Source organism: Nematostella vectensis, chromosome 12 (genome assembly GCF_932526225.1).
Source record: "Nematostella vectensis chromosome 12, jaNemVect1.1, whole genome shotgun sequence".
In the NCBI taxonomy this organism is placed as follows: domain Eukaryota; kingdom Metazoa; phylum Cnidaria; class Anthozoa; order Actiniaria; family Edwardsiidae; genus Nematostella; species Nematostella vectensis.
Window position 1 is genome coordinate 5,432,958 of NC_064045.1, and position 20,560 is coordinate 5,453,517.

At 39.3% G+C, this 20,560-nt stretch overlaps 3 protein-coding genes and 1 long non-coding RNA gene across 4 annotated transcripts; 1 reads left to right on the top strand and 3 right to left on the bottom strand.

Moving 5' to 3' along the window:
* Positions 1-3,196: 3,196 nt before the first annotated feature.
* LOC5505623 lies at positions 3,197-4,659 on the bottom strand. Its single transcript, XM_001626327.3, has one exon. The coding sequence runs from the start codon at positions 4,615-4,617 to the stop codon at positions 3,724-3,726; it is 894 nt and encodes a 297-aa protein (XP_001626377.1). The 5' UTR covers positions 4,618-4,659; the 3' UTR covers positions 3,197-3,723.
* A 416-nt stretch (positions 4,660-5,075) lies between these two features.
* Positions 5,076-12,488, bottom strand: LOC5505620. Its single transcript, XM_048720276.1, has one exon. It carries the CDS (start codon positions 7,856-7,858, stop codon positions 6,836-6,838), a length of 1,023 nt encoding a protein of 340 aa, XP_048576233.1. The 5' UTR covers positions 7,859-12,488; the 3' UTR covers positions 5,076-6,835.
* An 894-nt stretch (positions 12,489-13,382) lies between these two features.
* LOC5505621 (nuclear distribution protein nudE-like 1) lies at positions 13,383-20,261 on the top strand. Its single transcript, XM_032373933.2, has 7 exons — positions 13,383-13,675; positions 13,784-13,937; positions 14,148-14,296; positions 17,031-17,167; positions 17,458-17,714; positions 17,944-18,044; positions 18,704-20,261. The coding sequence occupies exons 1-7, from the start codon at positions 13,569-13,571 to the stop codon at positions 18,762-18,764; spliced, it is 966 nt and encodes a 321-aa protein (XP_032229824.2). The 5' UTR covers positions 13,383-13,568; the 3' UTR covers positions 18,765-20,261.
* LOC125557384 lies at positions 14,910-15,351 on the bottom strand. The gene is made up of 2 exons (XR_007305254.1): positions 15,307-15,351; positions 14,910-15,205 (listed from the first exon to the last, which is right to left on the bottom strand). It is a non-coding gene; the product is annotated as an uncharacterized LOC125557384 (long non-coding RNA).
* Positions 20,262-20,560: the final 299 nt, after the last annotated feature.

The window sequence follows — 20,560 nt, forward strand, 5'->3', positions numbered from 1 at the left end:
ACCCTAACCCAGAAACAACCTTTTGATGATGCGCTAGACCAGTTTATTTTTTTTTATGAGTTAGACCCGACCGATTATTTGACCCTTGCATACAGGCATCTCCCTGTCATTTTCAAGTATTCCAGGTATTCATAAATGTTTTTTTTCTTATCATACACGTGTATGACCTATTATGCACAGATGCATGTGATCCTTAGACTGCCCCGTAGACTGGGGGGATGCACTCCCACGCCGCTTTTTTTGGTTCTTCTGAGTATTTATAATAATAAATATATTATAAAATAAAATCTCCCAAACGTTTTGACTTTCTTATCATTCACGTGTAATGAACCTTTGTCTTGGTACAATATAGTAAAACCCGATAAATCTGGACCCTCGACAGCGTAGAACGTCGAATACGTATGTTGCGTATGCGCGTCGATTTTTGTCTTATTTTTTTGCTCTGCAAATAAGGTTCATCGTGTCATATAAGATGGTTTCTAGGTTAACGTATCCGTTGAATGAAAAAAAGTATTCCGGGGGGTGGGGGGGGGGGGGGGGTTCAGACGCCCAGGAATTTCCAGAGAGGAAACAGTAACTGTATTTATCTTTTTCCAAGGAGTTGGAAATTCCAGAGGGTGGGGGTCATACCTTCGACCCCCTCAATAGGGGAGGTATGGATATTTTCTGGAACTACACAATCTGCAATGGTAGCAAGATGATTCCAGACGCTTCAAGGACTGGACATTGTGTTTTGAGGCCATGGAAATAGACCTGGAGGTTTCCAGCACAGTTTCCGTCCTTACAACACCGTGAAACTTGAAGTTTTCAAGTTGAAATGAGTGCATGCCACGTCTGGCTTATTGAATTCTTAACTGTTTTCTGCCGTCGCCATCTGGCCATTGCCGTGGAGCTGTGTCAAGTACAATGGACTTTGATTCAGCCGTTTTCCACGATGTGAAAACTCCAACATTCACGGTCAATATTGTGGACGCGGGCATTTGCACTGCAGGCGTGTTACCAAGATTGGCTGGGGGGGGGGGGGGGGATGCGCGGTCATGGTGTCATATTAGAAAAGCATGGAATTTGAAGATTCCCTAATAAAACATGACCCACTTTTTGGCCACCAAGGGGGGTGCGCGCGCACCCTGCGCCCCCCTGGGTACGCGCCTGCACTGTAAACTCCTCTACTATGTTCGCTTACTGTAGAAATAATGTTCTTAGTTTATTTTTATCAATCTCTAGCTATAATGTTTTGCTTATTCCATTGCAATGAAATTAGAATTGATCGCAACGCGCGAACGCATCTTTATCGATCTCGTTATCCTAGCCGTCGCCGTCCTCGCGACAGAAAACGTGTAGAGCTCGCGCAACGTGCACGTGTAACTCCACGCAACAAACACAAACTGCGCTTACAAAGCCAACTGCGCTTACAAAGCCAACTGCGCTTACAAAGCCAACAAAGTGCGCTTACAAAGCCAACAAAGTGCGCTTACAAAGCCAACAAAGTGCGCTTACAATTATCAAGTCTCTTTCGGAAAAAAGAACAAATACACTCGTGAAATACACGTACAAATACACTCGTGAAATACACGTACAAATACACTCGTGAAATACACGTACAAATACACTCGTGAAATACACGTACAAATACACTCGTGAAATACACGTACAAATACACTCGTGAAATACACGTACAAATACACTCGTGAAATACACGTACAAATACACTCGTGAAATACACGTACAAATACACTCGTGAAATACACGTACAAATACACTCGTGAAATACACGTACAAATACACTCGTGAAATACACGTACAAATACACTCGTGAATAATGTCTTCAGTGGATGGGATGGTGTCGCTATTATCGGACGCGCGAATTCGCGTGATGGAGTGGTTCGGTGCGTGTGTCCCAACAGCACGCGTTTAAGAGCTCTCCACTCTACATGAACCAGAGTTCAGCAGTTTAGGGGAGAAGATCGTGACGCGAGAACCCACGCGAGTTAAACCGAAGCAGCAAGGCAAACGCTACGTTAAGTATAGCATAAAAAAGTGAAGATGTGTCTAGTATGCAGTACAATGCGACTCTCAGCCGAAGCATTGAAATAAAACCCAGGATAAGCCCCTCGCCAAGAGAAACCGCCAGAAATGAGAAAAGAAGCAATGAGCTGTTTGCCAAGTCAACGTCTTGTAAGGAGATGCTCCATAGAGCTTGCGTCCAATTGGAAGTTCAAGCGTCACGTGACCCTTGTGGATCAGTGTTCCAACTCCTTGCTGGACCCAACACCAAACTCCATGTCCACCATTCGAACGTTCAGCGGATGGGCAATGATCTGTACATGCAAATGACCAACAGCACACTTCAGAGCATGTCGGTCCACCCTGTATTATGCGAAAGGCAAGGGAGCTGTACGGAAAATACACAATACCTACAGCGCGCCTAAGGAGCCTAAGGTTGGTATAGTCTTATGTTTGTTCACTTCAGTCCTTTTCGCGCTGACTAATAAATAAAAGTATAATATCCCTTATCGTTAAGTGGTTCGATAAAATATGATCTTATAATTTCGTAGATTTTTTCCTATGATCGGTATTTTCTTTTTTATATGCCTCACTGTGCTTATACTTTGTCATTATAATACGTCATCCCTCTTTTCTTCTCTTCATCATCCTTCTCAACATCATTACCATTAAACATAATTATTATCATAATTAGAATCAAAATTATCGTCTTTATCATCATCGCAAGTATCATTATCTTCACCATTATCATCAAAATCATCGTCATTTTCATCGTAGTCCTCTTATATTTTTATCCTTTTCTTCTTCTCTTTCAAAATCTTCATTCTTTTTCAGTCTAATCCTCGCTTTCATTTTTGGTATGCTATAAGAAATAAGAGGTAGCTAAATAACAGTGTAAAAAGATCCTTGCCCGCGTATGTTTTTTTTTTTTTCAGGGGCGAATTTCAAAGAGTTGATCAAGTGGATTCATAATTTTTGTGTGGCAGTGTAAAGTATCGGTTTAATATTTTTTGCATGTATTTTGGCGAAATTTTGAATTCCCTGTTTTCTACAAGCGATTTTCTACCGCCCGTTTTGCCGATCGGCATCATTAGAGTGCAACCTTTCTCTTCTCTTAGTATGGGGAAATTCAATCGCTCAATATTGCCCCAAATGGGGACACAGGGATTTAAATACCAACTCCACAAACATGTAAGAAAAGTTTGAATGTATTTTATTATATTTTTCTTCCCATTTTGTTTTTATTGTAATGCACCATATATTCACAATAACTATGAATGAAACACGTAAAATACAACATTAGCTTGGGGAGCCTGTGGATGATCCGATCTTCTAGCATGATTTACAGTTGTGATTTACAGGATATATGGTTGGGAATTCGGGAAACTATATCGAATCTCCTTAAAAACATTATTGGGGCTATTTGCTACCCATTTCAGGAGCGGATCTAAGATTTACCAATGCCACAGTTTGCTTGGCATTTTAAGAGATGTACAGCAAGATATAGCTTAGGTTGTAAGGGACCTAGAGTTCTATTCTATTACACTCTTCTTTTATAAGGACCATTTTTTTATAAGAACGTCCAGCTTGAGCTGAACGGCCTAGCCTCAAACCGAAAATCAGACATTCTTATAAAAATATGTACCTCTCCTTCGGTTTACATCCCCGCAAATGAAAAATAAAAAATATCAAATCGAATAGACAGGCTTAGTCCATAGTTCAAGCCTTTAAATCCTCTGAGCGATTGTGCCATTCACCCTTGATCTTTAGGGCAACTCTGACCAGCCTGAGCACGTAAAGCACACATACCACACACAGGAGAACGAGCGTCAAGATCGCGTTCGCATTGCCTGGTTTCCAGTGACTATACAGAATGGCGGTCAGGGCCAAGATGAGAACCGGGTACTGACTGATCGTGTAACGCAGGAAACGCTCCAGTACGAAGTTTTCCACAATGAACCAGACGATGATCTCTGCAGCAAGGATAGAGAGAGCGATTGTGCCGGCAGTGGCTCTGGCGACGCCATGGACGTAAGTTACAGCGGAAGTCATATTAAGCAGTGAAGCTACCGTACACCATGTGGCGTAGAAGGCGATACCGTTGTGGACCAAAACTTGGATGCACCAGAAGTCAAACTTGGGGAACTTGCTGTTGGCGAACTTATTGAGTCGGTAGTAGGACACAAAAAGAGTTGCGTAGAGTATGAAGCAGATCGCGAAGAGGACGCCTGAAGCAGCCGATAAATGCAGTCGCTGCCATATTACGATCCAAGTCCCGTTGAAAAAACAGCTCAAGATGTATAGTCCGAGAAAGGTGCAGTTGAGAACATTAGGCACATGCTTTCTGCAGATCAAACTTGTGACGTAAATGATCATTAGAACTTGCCACGTATAGATGACACCCCAGATAGAGAAGGCCCAGCTAGCCGGGTTAATATCTGACTCGTAAATGTCAGATATATCGCTAGTAGTGAGGTTGTTTCCGTACAGAGGGTCAAGAAAAGCTGGCCTCATACTCGGCGGGACTAACACGTTAATAGCTAGCATCACAAGGAAGGCTAGAATGAGAACTACGGTCAAAACACCTCGTGTGATTGCACATGTGCCCTCCATTGCTGTTATGTGAAAAGTTTGTTTGTGTGCACTGAATTTTATATTGTTTCTTACGTAACATTGTAACTATTGATGCACATCGGTGTGTCCGAAAAGATTATTCACGTGGACATGTTATCATTGTGTTATGTCTATGTCAGGGCGTAAATAAGTGTTATAATACGCAGCCATTAAGCCAATTAGATTGATTGTGTTTTGCGTTTTCTTGTTTGCATAGCTGTTAAATAACTTTTGCGTTAGACTTTAGATTCATCTAAATGTTATTTTAGTTTCTCCAAGGACGGTATTACATAAGGTAAAGAAATCATCGAATACAAAAGAACAGTGGGAGTCCAAAAACCATACACAAAACATGGATCATTCACGCGACGATAACCGTTCAAGCGCACATAATACGTCTTATAGCTGCACGAAGACTGGATGAAGTCCGAGGAGGGGAAAAAGATCACGTTTTTTTGGATTTTGGTGCAAAATTTTAAATTTTGCGCTGCCCATAATCTCATGCATCTGCATTAATTATTCTTGCGCTGCGATGAAAATCCTCGTATTTTAGAGCGCGCACAGCTTGGTATAGCATGTTGTACTATAAATAAAAACCCTTTTTGCGTCAAAATAAAACAAGTAAATTAAGAATACCAATTTTCCATAGAAGCACCGTAAAATTTAGGCAGAGAAAGAACTTGGTTACAGTAGATATAGGGGAGCCTTGACCGCGGTGATCCTGGTTCCTAAAACTTTTTGGTTCTTAGTCAGTTCCTACTCAGTTCCTAATGGTAAGGGGGGTGGGGTAGTTTTTTAATAACAAAAAATGAAGCTCTCAGCGGTTGCCATGGCATTGCATTCTGTTGAAGACCGGCATTGTATTTTCTATTATGTCAAGGCCCCGACCGCGCTCTTTGGACCGGCCGTTTGTCAGAACCCTGGAGGAACGATAAATTTCGACTTAGCAGCGAAAAATTGCAGGGGAATTCTGGTCTTTTGGATTGTTTTTTTTTTTTTCGAAAGATGTGTTTAGAAACTTTTCTTCTATGGCATATAGGATTTTGAAGGGAAAAGCTGTCCGTTTTCTGCCGAAAAAGTTGCCTCGGAGAGTAGAAGTTGTGATTGCCAGGGCGTGGAGCTCCCTACCCTGTTGTATTTATTACGAGTGGGGAGGAGGTGAACCGAGATGAGAGTGCAAAATCGCCTAAACTGTTATGAATCACGGCTAAAACGGAACCAGATCAATCTATGACAACAACTACAATATATTGGCTTTATAACAGATATAATTGGTACACAAATTAAAGAAAATATTCGATACACGAACATTTCGTCTGGTTTGCCCGTGGTATTACATAAAAAACTGCAATCGTCTAAACTAGAAACCAGACAAGTCTAGTCAATGTCTAGACTCTACTAGACATTAGTCTAGAATCCACAAAAAATTACAAAAAAAATGCTTTAATTAGTTTTATTAATCATGTTTATAATGCTTTTCCATCGATGGTAGCTGATTTTACTCGGTAAATTAGGTATTTTTACCATTTTATCATTCCTAGTATAAGTACCCCCCTGACCCTGATTAGGAACGGACTAGGAACTGACTAGGAACTGAGGAATTAATTAGGAACTAGGATCACCGCGGTGTAGTTGGCGATCGCGACCATACTGTGAGTTTACCGTTCCACGAATGATTTACATAGTCCCGCCCCCAAAGTTTGATTGACTATGCGCTGCGCCAAACGAGACAAAGATATTGGATGCGCCGGGTCGCGCAGCAACGAATTTAGCTGTAAAATGATTCTAACTACAACATACTTCATCAGGGGTATCATGTCTTTGCGATCATTCGAGCAATGGCTGAACTTAATGAGAACTTAAAAAAAATAATGGGGTTATATGCTACACCTTTCAACAGGGTATATAACATTTATCAAAGCCACAATTTTTTTGGCATTTTTAGAGATTTACAGCAAATTATAGCTTAGGTTGAAATGGACCTAAAGACCTATTCCTATACACTCTATTTTATGACCTTTTCTATAAAAACGTCCAGCCTGAGATTTCTACAAATTTTAAGAACATGCCGAGGCTCAGATAGCGGCAGACGGATAGACGGCCTATAACCTCAAACTGAAAATCAGACGTTCTTATAAAAAATAGTGTACTTCCTTCGGGTTACATCCCCGTTAATGTAAAAAAAAAAAATCAAATTCTAAAATGCTTAGTCCATTGTTTAAGCCTTTAAATCCTCTGATCGACTGTGCCATTCACCCTTGATCTTTAGGGCAACTCTGACCAGTCTGAGCACGTAGAGCACACATACCACACACAGGAGAACGAGCGTCAAGATTGCGTTCGCATTGCCTGGTTTCCAGTGACTATACAGAATGGCGGTCAGGGCCAAGATGAGAACCGGGTACTGACTGATTGTGTAGCGCAGGAAACGCTCCAGTATGAAGTTTTCCACAAAGAACCAGACGATGATCTCTGCAGCGAGGATAGAGAGAGCGATGGTACCGGCAGTGGTTTTGGCGACGCCATGGACGTAAGTTATAGCTGTAGTCATGTTGAGCAGTGAAGCTACCGTACACCAGGTAGCGTAGAAGGCGATACCGTTGTGGACCAAAACTTGGATGCACCAGAAGTCAAACTTGCGGAAATTGCTCTTGGCGAACTTATTGAGGCGGTAGAAGGACATAAAGAGAGTTGCGTAGAGTGCGAAGCAGATCGCGAAGAGGACGCCTGGAGCAGCCGATAAATACTTCCGCTGCCATATTATGATCCAAGTCCCGTTGAAAAAACAGCTCAAGATGTATAGTCCAAGAAAGGAGCAGTTGAGAACATTAGGCACATGCTTTCTGCAGATCAAACTTGTGACGTAAATGATCATTAGAACTTGCCACGTATAGATGACACCCCAGATAGAGAAGGCCCAGCTAGCCGGGTCAATGTCTGACTCGTAAATGTCAGACATTTCGCTAGTAGTGAGGTTGTTCCCGAACAGAGGGTCAAGAAAAGCTGGCCTCATACTCGGCGGAAAGAACACGTTAATAGCTAGCATCACAAGGAAGGCTAGAATGAGAACTACGGTCAAAACACCTCGTGTGATTGCACATGTGCCCTCCATTGCGTTAAAGGTTTTGGTTAAAAGCGGGTATTCGTACCATGGCACCTGGGGAGAAGGGGGACATAAAAGGGAAATAATGGTTGTGGTACGGGTAGAGGTAGGTGGCAGGGGTGAGGGCGGGAGGGTCATTGTGGGGATAATGCTATGTTGAGTGGAGATGGACTATAAGGAGTGTTCGGGATAGTGATGCAATTGTTCTTACCATGGCGTATAGGGTGAATGGGAAGATTAAGGAGGAGGTGGTGGGTAGGGAGGTATAAACCGGAAAACAAAAAGGCTGATAAGGGGTAAGGTGTACACGCTGGGGGAGAAAGAAGTGAGTTAAAATATAATGAAAACAACAAAAGTTCATAAACATGCAAATAAATGTATAATAAATTGCGGTAAATAAGGAATAGAATATTTCATAGAGCTCTTTGAAAGGTTAAGCAGCCTCACGTGTTTTCTAGTACAGGGTTTATCATCAGGAGGTAAGACCAAGTACTAGTCAAATGCGACGGGGAGAATAGAAAAGTGAAAAGTTTGTTTGTGTGCACTAAGTTTTACACTGTTTCTTACGTAACATTGTAACTATTGATGCACATCGGTGTGTCCGAAAATATTTTTCACGTGAGCATGTTATTAATACTAGCTTATATTAGTATACAACTTATATAACTTATAATCCGCAGCGATTTGGAATGAATGAATTAAATTAGATTGATTGTGTTTTGCGTTTCTTTCTTGCATAGCTGTTAAATAACTTTTGCGTTAGACTTTAGAATTATCTAAATCATATTTCAGTTCCTCCATGGGCGGTATTACATACGGTAAAGAAATCATCGAATACAAAAGAAGAGGTGGAGTCAAAAAACAATGTCGCACAAAAATTGGATCATTCACGTGGCGATCATCATTCAAGCACAAAGACTCAATGAATCACGATTCTCAAAAGAATTTAATGCTTTCCAGCATAACATCTTGCAGTTGGAAAGCGTTTTTCGTACGGTTCGTTCGGTTCTGAGCCAATTCCGTTATCTTATGTTGAATAAAAAAAAGAACGGATTGGTGTATTTTTGTATGTTGTCAGATTACGTAACTACGTTAATATGGTACCACACATCGTTTAAATATGATAGTATGCGTATGGTAATTTTTATCTCGCCTGTTGGACCCCATTATTTTCTTTTTATTTCTATACAGTATTTTATCCCTTTTTTTCTTATAGGGCTTGTGATTATGAAGTTTTATTTTTCTAGAATTATTTTTTTCTATACTTGAATAATGTAGCAATTGAAATTTATAGGTTAATCATTATAAAGTGTTATTATCTCAGAGCGTTTGCCAAATAACTTTACTAGTACATTACGTATTTAAATTTGATATTTGGCATAGTGGTACCATTGCCCTCGGAAAGACCCAGCACAAGTCACCTTTATTCGGTGTTCAATTTTCTTGCGCACGGGTGGTGAAGACCAGTAATGAAACATTTTATTACGGGGCGCAAAGGCTAAACATCACGGTGCATAGAGGCCCATCTATACGCAAAGCTCAAAACTGACCACGGCACTCGCTCAAGGAGTCAATTCCTTGCAATGCGCAAAAAAGCGCGAGCAAAACAATAAAAACGTCTCGGATGGCGACGGCAGAATAATTACCAAAGAGCCAGATGTAAAAGACACTGAAATGAACTCTGCCGATACAAATCAGACATTATTTCTACAAACCACACTACGTGGAGATTACAAGTTTCACACTCTATGAAGGACGGGAACGTTTGAACACAACTGCCCAAGGCTTGATGATCTCACGATGCACAAATATGCTCACGATACGCATAGACTCATATACTCACGGTGGGCAAGGCTCGATGGTTACACGGTGCACATAGATGCTAACGGTGCGCAAGGCTCGATGGTACCACGGTGCGCATAGATGGTAACGGTGCGCAAGGCTTGATGGTTACACGGTGCACATAGATGCTAACGGTGCGCAAGGCTCGATGGTACCACGGTGCGCATAGATGGTAACGGTGCGCAAGGCTCGATGGTTCCACGGTGCGCATAGATACTCACGGTGCGCAAGGCTCGATGGTTCCATGGTGCGCATAGATGGTAACGGTGCGCAAGGCTCGATGGTTTCACGATTCACGTAGATACTCACGGTGCGCAAGCCTCGATGGTTACACGGTGTGCATGAATGCTAACGGTGCGCAAGGCTTTATGGTTCCACGGTGCGCATAGATGCTAACGGTACGCAAGGCTCGATGGTCCCACGGTGCGCATAGATACTCACGGTGCGCAATGATTGATTGTTCCACGGTGCGCGTAGATGCTAACGGTGCTCAAGGTTCGATGGTTTCACGGTGCGCATAGATATTAACACTGCGCAAGAGTCGATGGTTCCATGGGGCGCATAGATGCTAACGGTGCGCAAGGCTCGATGGTTCCAAGGTGCGCATGGATGCTAACGGTGCGCAAGGCTCGATGGTTCCACGGTGCGCATAGATGCTAACGGTGCGCAGGGCTCGATGGTTCCACGGTGCGCATAGATGCTAACAGTGCGCAAGGCTCGATGGTTTCACGGTGCGCGTGGATGTTAACGACGCGCAAGGCTCAATGGTTCCACGGTGTGCTGCGTAGATGCTAACGGTGCGCAAAGCTTTATGGTTCCACGGTGCGCATAGATACTAACGGTGCGCAAGGCTCGATGGCTTAACTATGCACAAGGCTCGGTGCAAGAAGTAACAACTCTTGGAGGGTTTCAAAATTGCTATATGAGCATTACATCCGGAAAAAGTATAATAAAGAAAGACTCAAAAACGATATATCAAGCTCTGCTGTTTGATTTTTTACTATAATTATTTTTCATCAGCACAGATTTCCCCTACGCATTCCGTTATAGAGCTAGTGACAATGACCTTGTGCTGTCTGCGAAGAATCATTAACCTCTAGATAAATACGAATAATAATTGCAATCGAAAGACCTTTCTCAATGTCTCTGTAAGGTCCTCCCCCTCAAATAAATATTGAATCCTATGCTAAAACTCTGTTTTTAACAATATATAGTAAAATATATAGTAAAATGTGCTCTTTTGCTGCCATCTAACCCTTGACATGTTCTTAGAATTTGGTGAAAAAAGGGAAAACGTACAAAAAAGGTTCTTTAAAAAGTTTACCACGGAACGTTTGCTTTTTACATCATTATTGCGTGAGTACACGTAGAACCAAGCTTTTAAAAAAATACACTCGAATAGTCAGGTACGCTAGCTTTCGTGACATAACCTTGTTATGGCACATGTCACATAAAATCAGCGTTACGCTACGCACTCGCTTTCTAATAGTTTTATTGGAATTTATTTTGCAAGTCACGAGCTCATGGCAATGAAAATCATGGGAGGGTAGGGTGGGAACGACTGGCAAGTGCTACTAAAACGCCCAGGTAGACTTTTTTATTTAGGAGGAAAACTATCAATACAAAAGAGTATCGTACTCACTTGCACGAACTGACCACGTGACTTCTTGTGTGGTGCAAAGTCATGCCAAAATAAACACAGAAATGACTGCGCCCGTCACGTAGACAATAAAGAAGAAAGAAAAATGAGAATAAGCCCTTTCTGGCAAAAAAACTTTCTGGTTTATACATAAGCTTGTTGTTGTTATTATTGGATCTAATAATAATCTTTTTAGCTCAAAACTGAAAAAAAGGCATTCATACAATAGATCAACCCATGCCCTAAACCAAATTAAAATTATAATAGTACAAAAACTAATCAATACTCTCAATATCTATATGTATTTTTGTTTTTTTGTTTTTTTTACATTACCCTAGAGCTTTATTTCCTGTACTAAAAAAATTGATTTTGATTTTGTCTTACCAAGCTTTTAAAAAGATACACTCGAATAGTCACGCACGATAGCTTTCGTGACATAACCCTGTTATGTGACATGTCACATAAAATCAGCGTTACGCTACGCACTCCCTTTCTAATAGTTTTATTGGAGGGTTTATTGGCTTTGTCACACACACAAAAAAATAATACTACGGTTTACAATAGGAAATAAACAAAATAAAAAAAATAAGAAACAATGTGACGGGAGAAGAAAACAGGGCGTAAGCCCCAATTGAAATTCTTTCCCAACAAATTACAAACAATAAGAATTCTAAAACGAAAATAAAAATTGAATTACATAAATTCAAGATCTATGAAATTATGGAGGTTGGTAAAAGGCAAGTTTCTCTAAATAGTGAGTTGTCAGCTGATACCTGAAAGACGAAAGCGTAGTGCAAGATTTCATAAGTGAAGGAAGACTATTCCAAAGTTTGACAGTTTGACAGGGTAGGGTGGAACCGATTGGCAAGTGCTACCAAAACGCCCAGGTAGAGTTTATTATTTAGGAGGAAAACTATCAATACAAAAGAGTATCGTACTCACTTGCAAGAACTGATCACGTGACTTCATGCCAAAATAAACACAGAAATAACTGCGCCGGCAGAGCAAAAAAATGGCAAGTTTTCCCAAAATAAGGTCTGGTTAAATTTGGTAAGCTTAAATTTTTACATAGCGGTTCCTTATGTTATGTAAACCAACATATCAAAAATTATTTTTTTCTTATGGATTCGTCTTGGAGATACGAGGCTTGAACTGCAATGTTTAAATTATAAATTCTCCTCGTTTTTAGGGAGAAGTTGGGCGCTGATCAGAAATGAAGCCAACTTTGCTCGCTTATATCTAAATTTCATATCTTCAAAATTTCTTTAAAATTTGGAATTAAGCTTTTGGTCAGAGGAAGTCCTTGTATGCGGAATCTTGAGCTTACACATTGAGAATTGGAAAATTTTACGCATTTTTTTTCCTCTGTCAACTGCGCCCGTCACGTAGACAAGAAAAAAGAAAGAAAAATGAGAATAAGCCCTTTCTGGGAAAGAAACTTTCTGGTTTATACATAAGCTTGTTGTTGTTATTTTTCCTTTAAAAGCCGAGAAGCGCGTGCGATCTTGTCACGCAACTTTACCACAAGCTCTCAGGCTTGGATCTAATGATAAGTTGAAAAAAGGCATTTGTACAATAGATCTACCCATGCCTAAACCAAATTAAAATTATAATAGTACAAAAACAAATCAATACTCTCATTATCTATATGTATTGTTTTTTGTTTTTGTTTTTTGCATTACCCTCGAGCTATAATTCCTGTACTAAAAAATTGATTTTGATTTTGTCTGACCAGGAAATAGTACAGAATTGACCTCCCCAATAATCAGACAGATCACGCCATTTCTAACCTTATCACACGTCCAACGTAGGAGTACGGGATGGAATTAATGCGCGAGACACGTCCCCGAACAGTTTCCTCATTTATCATGTGCTTAAAATGGCGCACAAAATATGGGCGTGTGAGTACCGCTAGACTATTTCTACAATTATTTTTTATGTCTTCTAGCAAAAAAAAAAAAAAAAAAAAAAAAAAAAACGGCAACTGCGCTAATTTACCCCCGCTATTCTTATTCTCGGAATGACCTACCGATCTGGGCCGTGAAGATTCTTGACAATCGACCAATAAAAGCTACGAGAGCTGTAAAGGTATTTTAGCACTGGTTATTTTACCGTTTAACAAAATTTATATGCGGTGTCTACGCATTTCTGAATCTACCCAGAACCTATTGCGCGCACAAGGGTGACGTCACCACGAGACGGTTTACGTTTTGATGTTGGTTTGGACTTTATGCTGTTTCGAAACTGGATTGTATTCCATGGGAAAGACGAGGGAATGAACTGTTTATTCCTAAAATAGGAGCCTGACACTTTATCTGATCCATCCTTGGGTATTTTGGTACTGTATAGAGAGTGTTTCTGGGCCTTATGAGACAACCAGGAATGAGTATTGCGAGCGACAAGGACTTGGAGTTCGCCGATCCGAAAGAAGAAGCTGCTTATTGGAAACGACTAGCTGAGGAATACGAACAGAAGTACGTGAAAATCCATTCAGGAATCGCCTGATTCATGATCGGGATGTATTAAAGAATTGTTTAGGCAGGGGATGTTAATCGTGGATGTCTTTTTTACGCTATGTGTAGGTGGCAAGAAGCGAGAGAAGAACTAGACGAATTTCAAGAAGGCAGTCGTGAACTCGAAGCGGAGCTAGAGGCTCAACTAGAACAAGCGGAGGCTCGGCAGCGGGAATTACTCGCCGCTAAAGCAAGACTAGAAGCAGAAAATGAAAGCTTAAAGGTAGAACAAAGGGATCTAAATGCTCTTCTTCTTGGTGAAAAATCCCGTGGGCAGAACCAGCCTCTGACGTTGAGTTGTGTGTCGAATTACATATTTATGACACCCGAATGGGCAACCATTTTGGAAATCGTCGGTTGTTTTGGTTGTAGCCTCTCCAATTATTTATAAATTTTTGTTATAAATGTTATTTCTTTTCTCACCTTATTGTAGGAGAAACTCGAATCTAGCCAAAATGAGGCTTATTTAACCGTAACGGCCCTCCAAGACGAGACTGCTCAGCTAAAAGCGGTGAGGGAAGAATTACAAAAATATGTCCGCGAGCTGGAACAAGCGAACGACGATTTAGAACGAGCGAAAAGGTAAAATCCCCTTACTACTATTTTACAATAACAGCTTAGCGCTCAATAAAATTTCCCTTAACCAACTTTTTATTTTGATCATGTTTTATATGTTCGACCGAAGAGCTGTCGTGTGTTTATAGCATACAAGTTGAAAACCTCAACATTTTTACTTTGTTTGTTTTTTTTCAACTTTTTTACTTTCCGATTCCCAACTTATTCCGCCAAAGTGACTCATATTATAAACTCTTTCGTGCGTTTTTTTTACACGTACAAATATGGTACCATAATGGCGAACTCTTGTGGTAGTCCACAGTCTACGTAAAACGAATTTCGTTAACGCACTATGTAATTTCCTCGTATAAACGGATTATAGGCACCCAGTTATAAATTTACAGAATTTCGTTTCCGCAGTTGTCGGAGTTTATGCCCCAGTATCTATTTTCTAATGTTGCTTGCCGTTATTATGGCTGTGACGGTTTCCAGTTTATAATCACAGTCCTGATGGCGTGATCTATCTTAGTTAAAATCATTTTTGATAAACAATGTAAATTGTAAGTGTGATAGATTTTTGACTAATTAACGCGCCTTTATCCCAAATAACTCACGTGTTGTACTAATAGTTGGCTATTCCTTCCTCTCGTTTGGTACTTTATTTACATCCACTTATATTTTCAAATAGTTCTTCTTCTCTGGATAAGGACTTTGAATTAATCCATGATCTAGAATATTCTGGTTGTACCTCTTTTGAGAAATGGCCAGTTTGTTATTAAAAAAATCCTCGCTGTTATCAGTTTTACGGGAGAGTGTTTTCTATTGATGTCTGATAATTGAGGTAAAGATATTTTCCAAAGATTTGCTTTCTGCTAACTCTGTTAGGTATTCCATGCTTCGACGAATATCATTGTTCGTTGTTGGTTGAAGTGAAACCTACAAATGACAAAGGCAATATTGCATGGAAAATATGTTTGAGATTCGTTTGACACATGGCTACTCTACTTACTGAAGTACCAGCAGAATTTATACCTTACCAAAAACAACAGCTATTCCTGTTTCCAATCTAGCTTTTTTAGAATAAATTAAGATTTTTAGGTAATTGCGTTGCCAAAACATTTGCAAATTAAGAAGGTGATAAATAAATAAAGTTTATTTTCGCATCTAGGTGGAAAACTTTTTGAAAGTTGCCATCAGTATCTCCTGAAAAAGTATAATTGTAATAATTTCAGAAGGGCTTGTAAGGCTCTAAATTTGGAGCTGGCTGTTACAGGCTTAGTTTAAAGATGAAGCATGTTATGTTGTTGTCCTAGTTACAGGGATTTACTAATCCCCCCTGTTTAATTAAGATTAAATGTGCTAAAAGATCCTTTGTGAAGCTGTCACTGCTTTTAAAGAGATCAAATAGTTTTTGTTCCACAAATAAAATCATTTAAACAAGTAAAGCAAATGCAAAGCTAATCAGATGAGCATAGTTGTACTCAATATGTACTAGTCATACTTCCAAAGCTTATGAGTGCAGAACTGCTATATCGTCTTATGTATCGTAGTAATAATAGTTTATAATACATCAATTGTCTTCTGTACATTTATTTTAATTCTGTCCTAATACATGCTAAGTTATTTGCACCTAGCAGATCTGGTAGCCATCCGGTAGTCTTCCCAAGTCAGATTTCGACTTCTGTACTATAGAAATGCAGTGCAATATAAGTGTATTAAAGTATGTTGGGTTTAGAAGTGTCTTGTATGACTGAGACATGACTTTGTGATTTTATCGACATGTATTATTTACAGAACTAAATTTCCCACTGAGATATTATGACATTCTTGTTCCTGTAGAAAAGATATAATAGGTCAGCTTCATATGTTTTCTCTACTGTTTTGGCACCCGTATTTGGCATCAATCCATGCTAAACGAGCTATTAGCAGTGATAGTCATAACAGGTACATCCCAGATTTGAATTGCTCAGGATCCCTCACTTTATCTTGACAGGTTGTTTTGTCGAATAGCAGAAAGTTAGACACACTTTTAAATCCACCTTTTTAGTTCCAAAGTATTTGCTTTTCTGAGCTATAAAAATATTTTAAATTTCTAACACAAAAGGATTTAATTTGTTTTGTCTAGATGTTTTAGGCCTTCTAAATTTGAGAGGCTTGGCTGTAACAAAATTGCACATATCTTTAAATCAATCTTTGTTATTTTAAACTAAACAATCTCTATTTTAGTCAAAATGAGATAAAATTGAAGATTAATGATTGGCAATAATAATTAAAACCTGACAGAATTCAGTTCTGCCATCCACCAGACTGTACTTAAACCTCCATTAAATAGATTTTAGTATGACAGCTATTTTGAAAAAATGTTTGTGATGATATCAGCCCTTGTCACAAATTAGACTGGGAATGAATAATACAAAAAAAAAAATCACCTGATTCGTAAAAATAGGCTTGTGTTATAAAAGAAAGATAAAGTAGGCTTGGGGATTGGAAAGAGATGGTGTGGCATGTGATTTTCTTGCTCAAGTTGTGAACAGATTATGGTACTCTTATAGCCCAACTATTTGATGTATTCTTTTCAGATATCAAATGGGTGGCCCCTTTCCATTTGAAACCATTTCCTTTCAAAACCTTTGCTTTAAAGTGAATCTTAACTGTTTTTTCTTATTATTTCCCCTCTCTAAATGACAGTGTAATAGGTAGAATTTCCCTATAAAGGCAGGTTGCAGCTGATGATAACACTGTTGAATATTATTTTTTTCAGAGCAACAGTCTGTTCTTTAGAGGATTTTGAGCATCGCCTGAATCAGGCAATTGAGAGAAACGCGATTTTAGAAAATGAACTTGATGAGAAAGAGACACTTCAAGAGACAGTCCAAAGACTGAAGGATGAAGCCAGAGGTAGGAACAGGGGGGATGTAGAACCATGTCTTGCGAGTATCCCGTGAACACAGCATGATACATGCATGCAGGGGATGAAGGGGGTCTGGCTACACACCATGGTAACCAAGTTACAAAGGTCTATTTAGTTCTGTAGCTATCAATGGGTGGAGAGTGAGATCTTTGAAGGTTCCATAAAAGCTTGTCTCTGTTATAATGAATTAGGATTACTTATCTGGTAATTGAGTCAGGTAGGAAGGGTGGTATAACAATCAATCAGGAGTACTTATCTGGTTGTATTGAATCACCAGATCTCCGTCAAGAGTTAGCTGTCAGACAGCTAGAGAAGAAAAAGCCTGAGGATTTCAATAAAGAGAACAAAGAGCCAGCAGACAAACTCAGCACGCCTGTCAAGACAGAAGCCATCCCATCTGAACCTCTCGCAAACCTACACACAGATACCATTGCTACATCTCCCCTCCATGCGGGATATGGTAGCTCACCCCTAACGCCCTCAGCAAGGATATCTGCACTTAATATTGTAGGAGATTTACTGCGCAAAGTTGGGGTAAGTCTTACTAGTTCATTCATGATTAGTTTAAAATCTTCTCAAATAGATTTTGGTTGAAAATGCAGCTTTACATTAAACTGATATTAAATAGAAAAGTATTTTCTTTGAATTCTGAGGGGGTGGGGGTAAAAAGAGGTATCTTTAGTTATGTGGGAGAAGACAGTTGCATGAAAGTTCTGTTACTATTCACATAACATCTTCCCTTGGATAAACTGTCTTCTTTTAGGCTCTTGAATCAAAGCTTGCCTCCTGCCGAAATTTCGTCAAAGAGCAGCCACATAACATGCGAGGGTCAACAGGTTCAAGCAGCCCTTCTGATTCTCCAAGGTATGGTTATAAACATCTTAGTAGGAGTTGTCTTACCCTTAACCTAGAGAATATTTTTTTTTTTGGTTCTTAAATGGGAACCACAAAGTGGTGTTACATTATGTACTTCGTCTGATTTTGTAGGATTTGTGATCACTTGCTCTAAGCCCTCTTCAGGGAAGAACATAAGGGACAAACTTACCCAGATAATTAAACGCAAAATGCTTAATAGTAAATTGGCCATAAAATTTTAAAAAGGTCAATTTACCCACTGCTATTATAGATGATATAAATGTACATGGCATTTTAAACTTCTTGATGTCAATCAGGACCCAGCACTTCAAGAACCAAAGCAATTTTCTTCTTTAGCAGTATTTTCTACTTCTCCATTTTATGTCATGTTGTTAGGGTATCGCATACCGTTCAGGCATATGTACATGCTGCGATACTAATAGAAACAACAAATACATACTTTAATCTAATAGCTCTCATAAGAGAGGCATATATTTTTGTAATCGACCAGTTCCAGTTAAATCCCCCGTTGAAATGGTCACTCACTTGAGAGCTTCTATGAAAAGTTTTTTCTTTTCTTTTGGTAGCTATTATTGATTGCAAAAAGAATGTTTTAATCTACCCATTATTATTTTTATACATTGAGTTTTTTTGTTTTGTTTTTTCAGACCTAGCAGAGGTAGCTACGCAAGTCCAGGCATGCAAGGGCTGGTGAAAATCCAGGTTTAGTCCAAGTGACTTATTATTTCAAATAATAATAATGAAGATATTACCCTGGGTACCAGAGTCTCAAGCGTTGTTCGCCTCTGGTACCAAGGGTATGAAGAGATGTAATGCATATAAGGTATATGCGAATGATATGTTCACAGCAAGCCCATCTGGATATGAGCATTTGTTTCCGAATTTTGGATTTATATAAAATTAATATAACACTTCAATTCCTGGTTCACATATTTACTTGTTGCAAATTCTATTTTTCAAGCTTCTATTATATCATTCTTAAAAATTAAAGAACCTGGTTATATGCTAGCAAAGGATAAAACTTTTTTACTTAGTTTAGTTTGAAATTTCATCCTTATGAGAAGATACTGTATTAGACTGGGCTGATAAAGAATGATAAAGAAGTTCAAAACTGACAACGAAAAGGGGATCATCTCTTAAAATGTTAACCAGGGATTTTCTAATACAGAATGTGCTATGGTGCAACATTAAAAAATCATGTAATGTAAGACGTTATGTGACATTGCAAATGCCTTATGACCAGATGGGTGGTGTTCAATTAATTTCTTTTAAAGAACATTATTTTAAACTGCATTCTGTCTCAAATCATATCCATAAGCCTCCAGTAAAGGAGAATGCCTATGTGTCACTATGTGAATGGCCAATCAGCTCTCTATGTGTAGTTCTCAAGAACTTCTAAAATGTCTCGATCTGATTGCTTACTTAACTAGTCTTCTATTCACTTATTTACCTAAAAGTGAATTGAAATTAGTCTTGAATAGGAGACTTGCAAAAGAAATCTTGTTACTTTTTGGGTGAAACTCGCACGCTCTGGCCTTTAGTGGCAAAATAACAACAAGAGCAACATATTCAGCATATACGAATCCACCAGAAAGTTTCTTTACCAGAAAGGGCTTGCTTTCTTTGAAATATTTAATGTGTTTGTCGTTCTCTGGCCCGAATGCCACAGTCATTTTTGTGTTTATTTCGGCTTGAATTTGCCCCTCAAAAAGTCACTTGATCAGGTATATCATGTGGCCTATTTGTCTCTCCTGTCTCTCTCTAGGCTTCTCTGAATGGGACTTTTTAGTTATGATTTAAATGAACCATTATTTGCAGTAAGATAGTTGTTTAAGAAAATTTTGACTCAGGCGTTCCCCAGGGCCTATGCCTGGGTCGTTGCAAGGTAAAAGAAGAGCGCATAGTTGCTCGTTATGTACAGATATTTTGTATGGATTTTATTGTAAGATATAAATAGCAGGCATTTAGGCATAAACAGTTCAACGAACTAGTAGATCTAGTTGATTGATAGAGTTTCTAAAAAATCTATTTAAAATTTGCACAATATAAATTTACAATGTATGTCGGTGCTTCGGTGAAAATTGTTGGATGACGCTAAAGTACGAAATTGTAACTATAATTTATTTTATCGAGTAATTTTAATGTGTTATCTGATTCCTGCAGTGGTCCCAGTATAATGAATCTCTAATAAGTATGCTCTTCTTATTTTTGTGGACTCACTTTAAGTGGATTTGGTGCTTCACTTTTTTATTCTCTTGGAATGGTTCCTGAAAAGTGGAATAGAGCTATATTCTTGACATTAATCTGCGCATGAATTTATGACAGGATTAAATCGCGTTTCAAAAAGCAAGAATAGTGCTATATCCCGGGCATATTATTGGCATAGTAACTATACCTGACATAAGATAAACCTCTTTACAGGAACCGCCCCAAGTACATCAAAACATGGCCGTAGCAGGGGGTGGGGCACTGTGGGCACATGCCCCCTCCCTAAAAACTTTTTC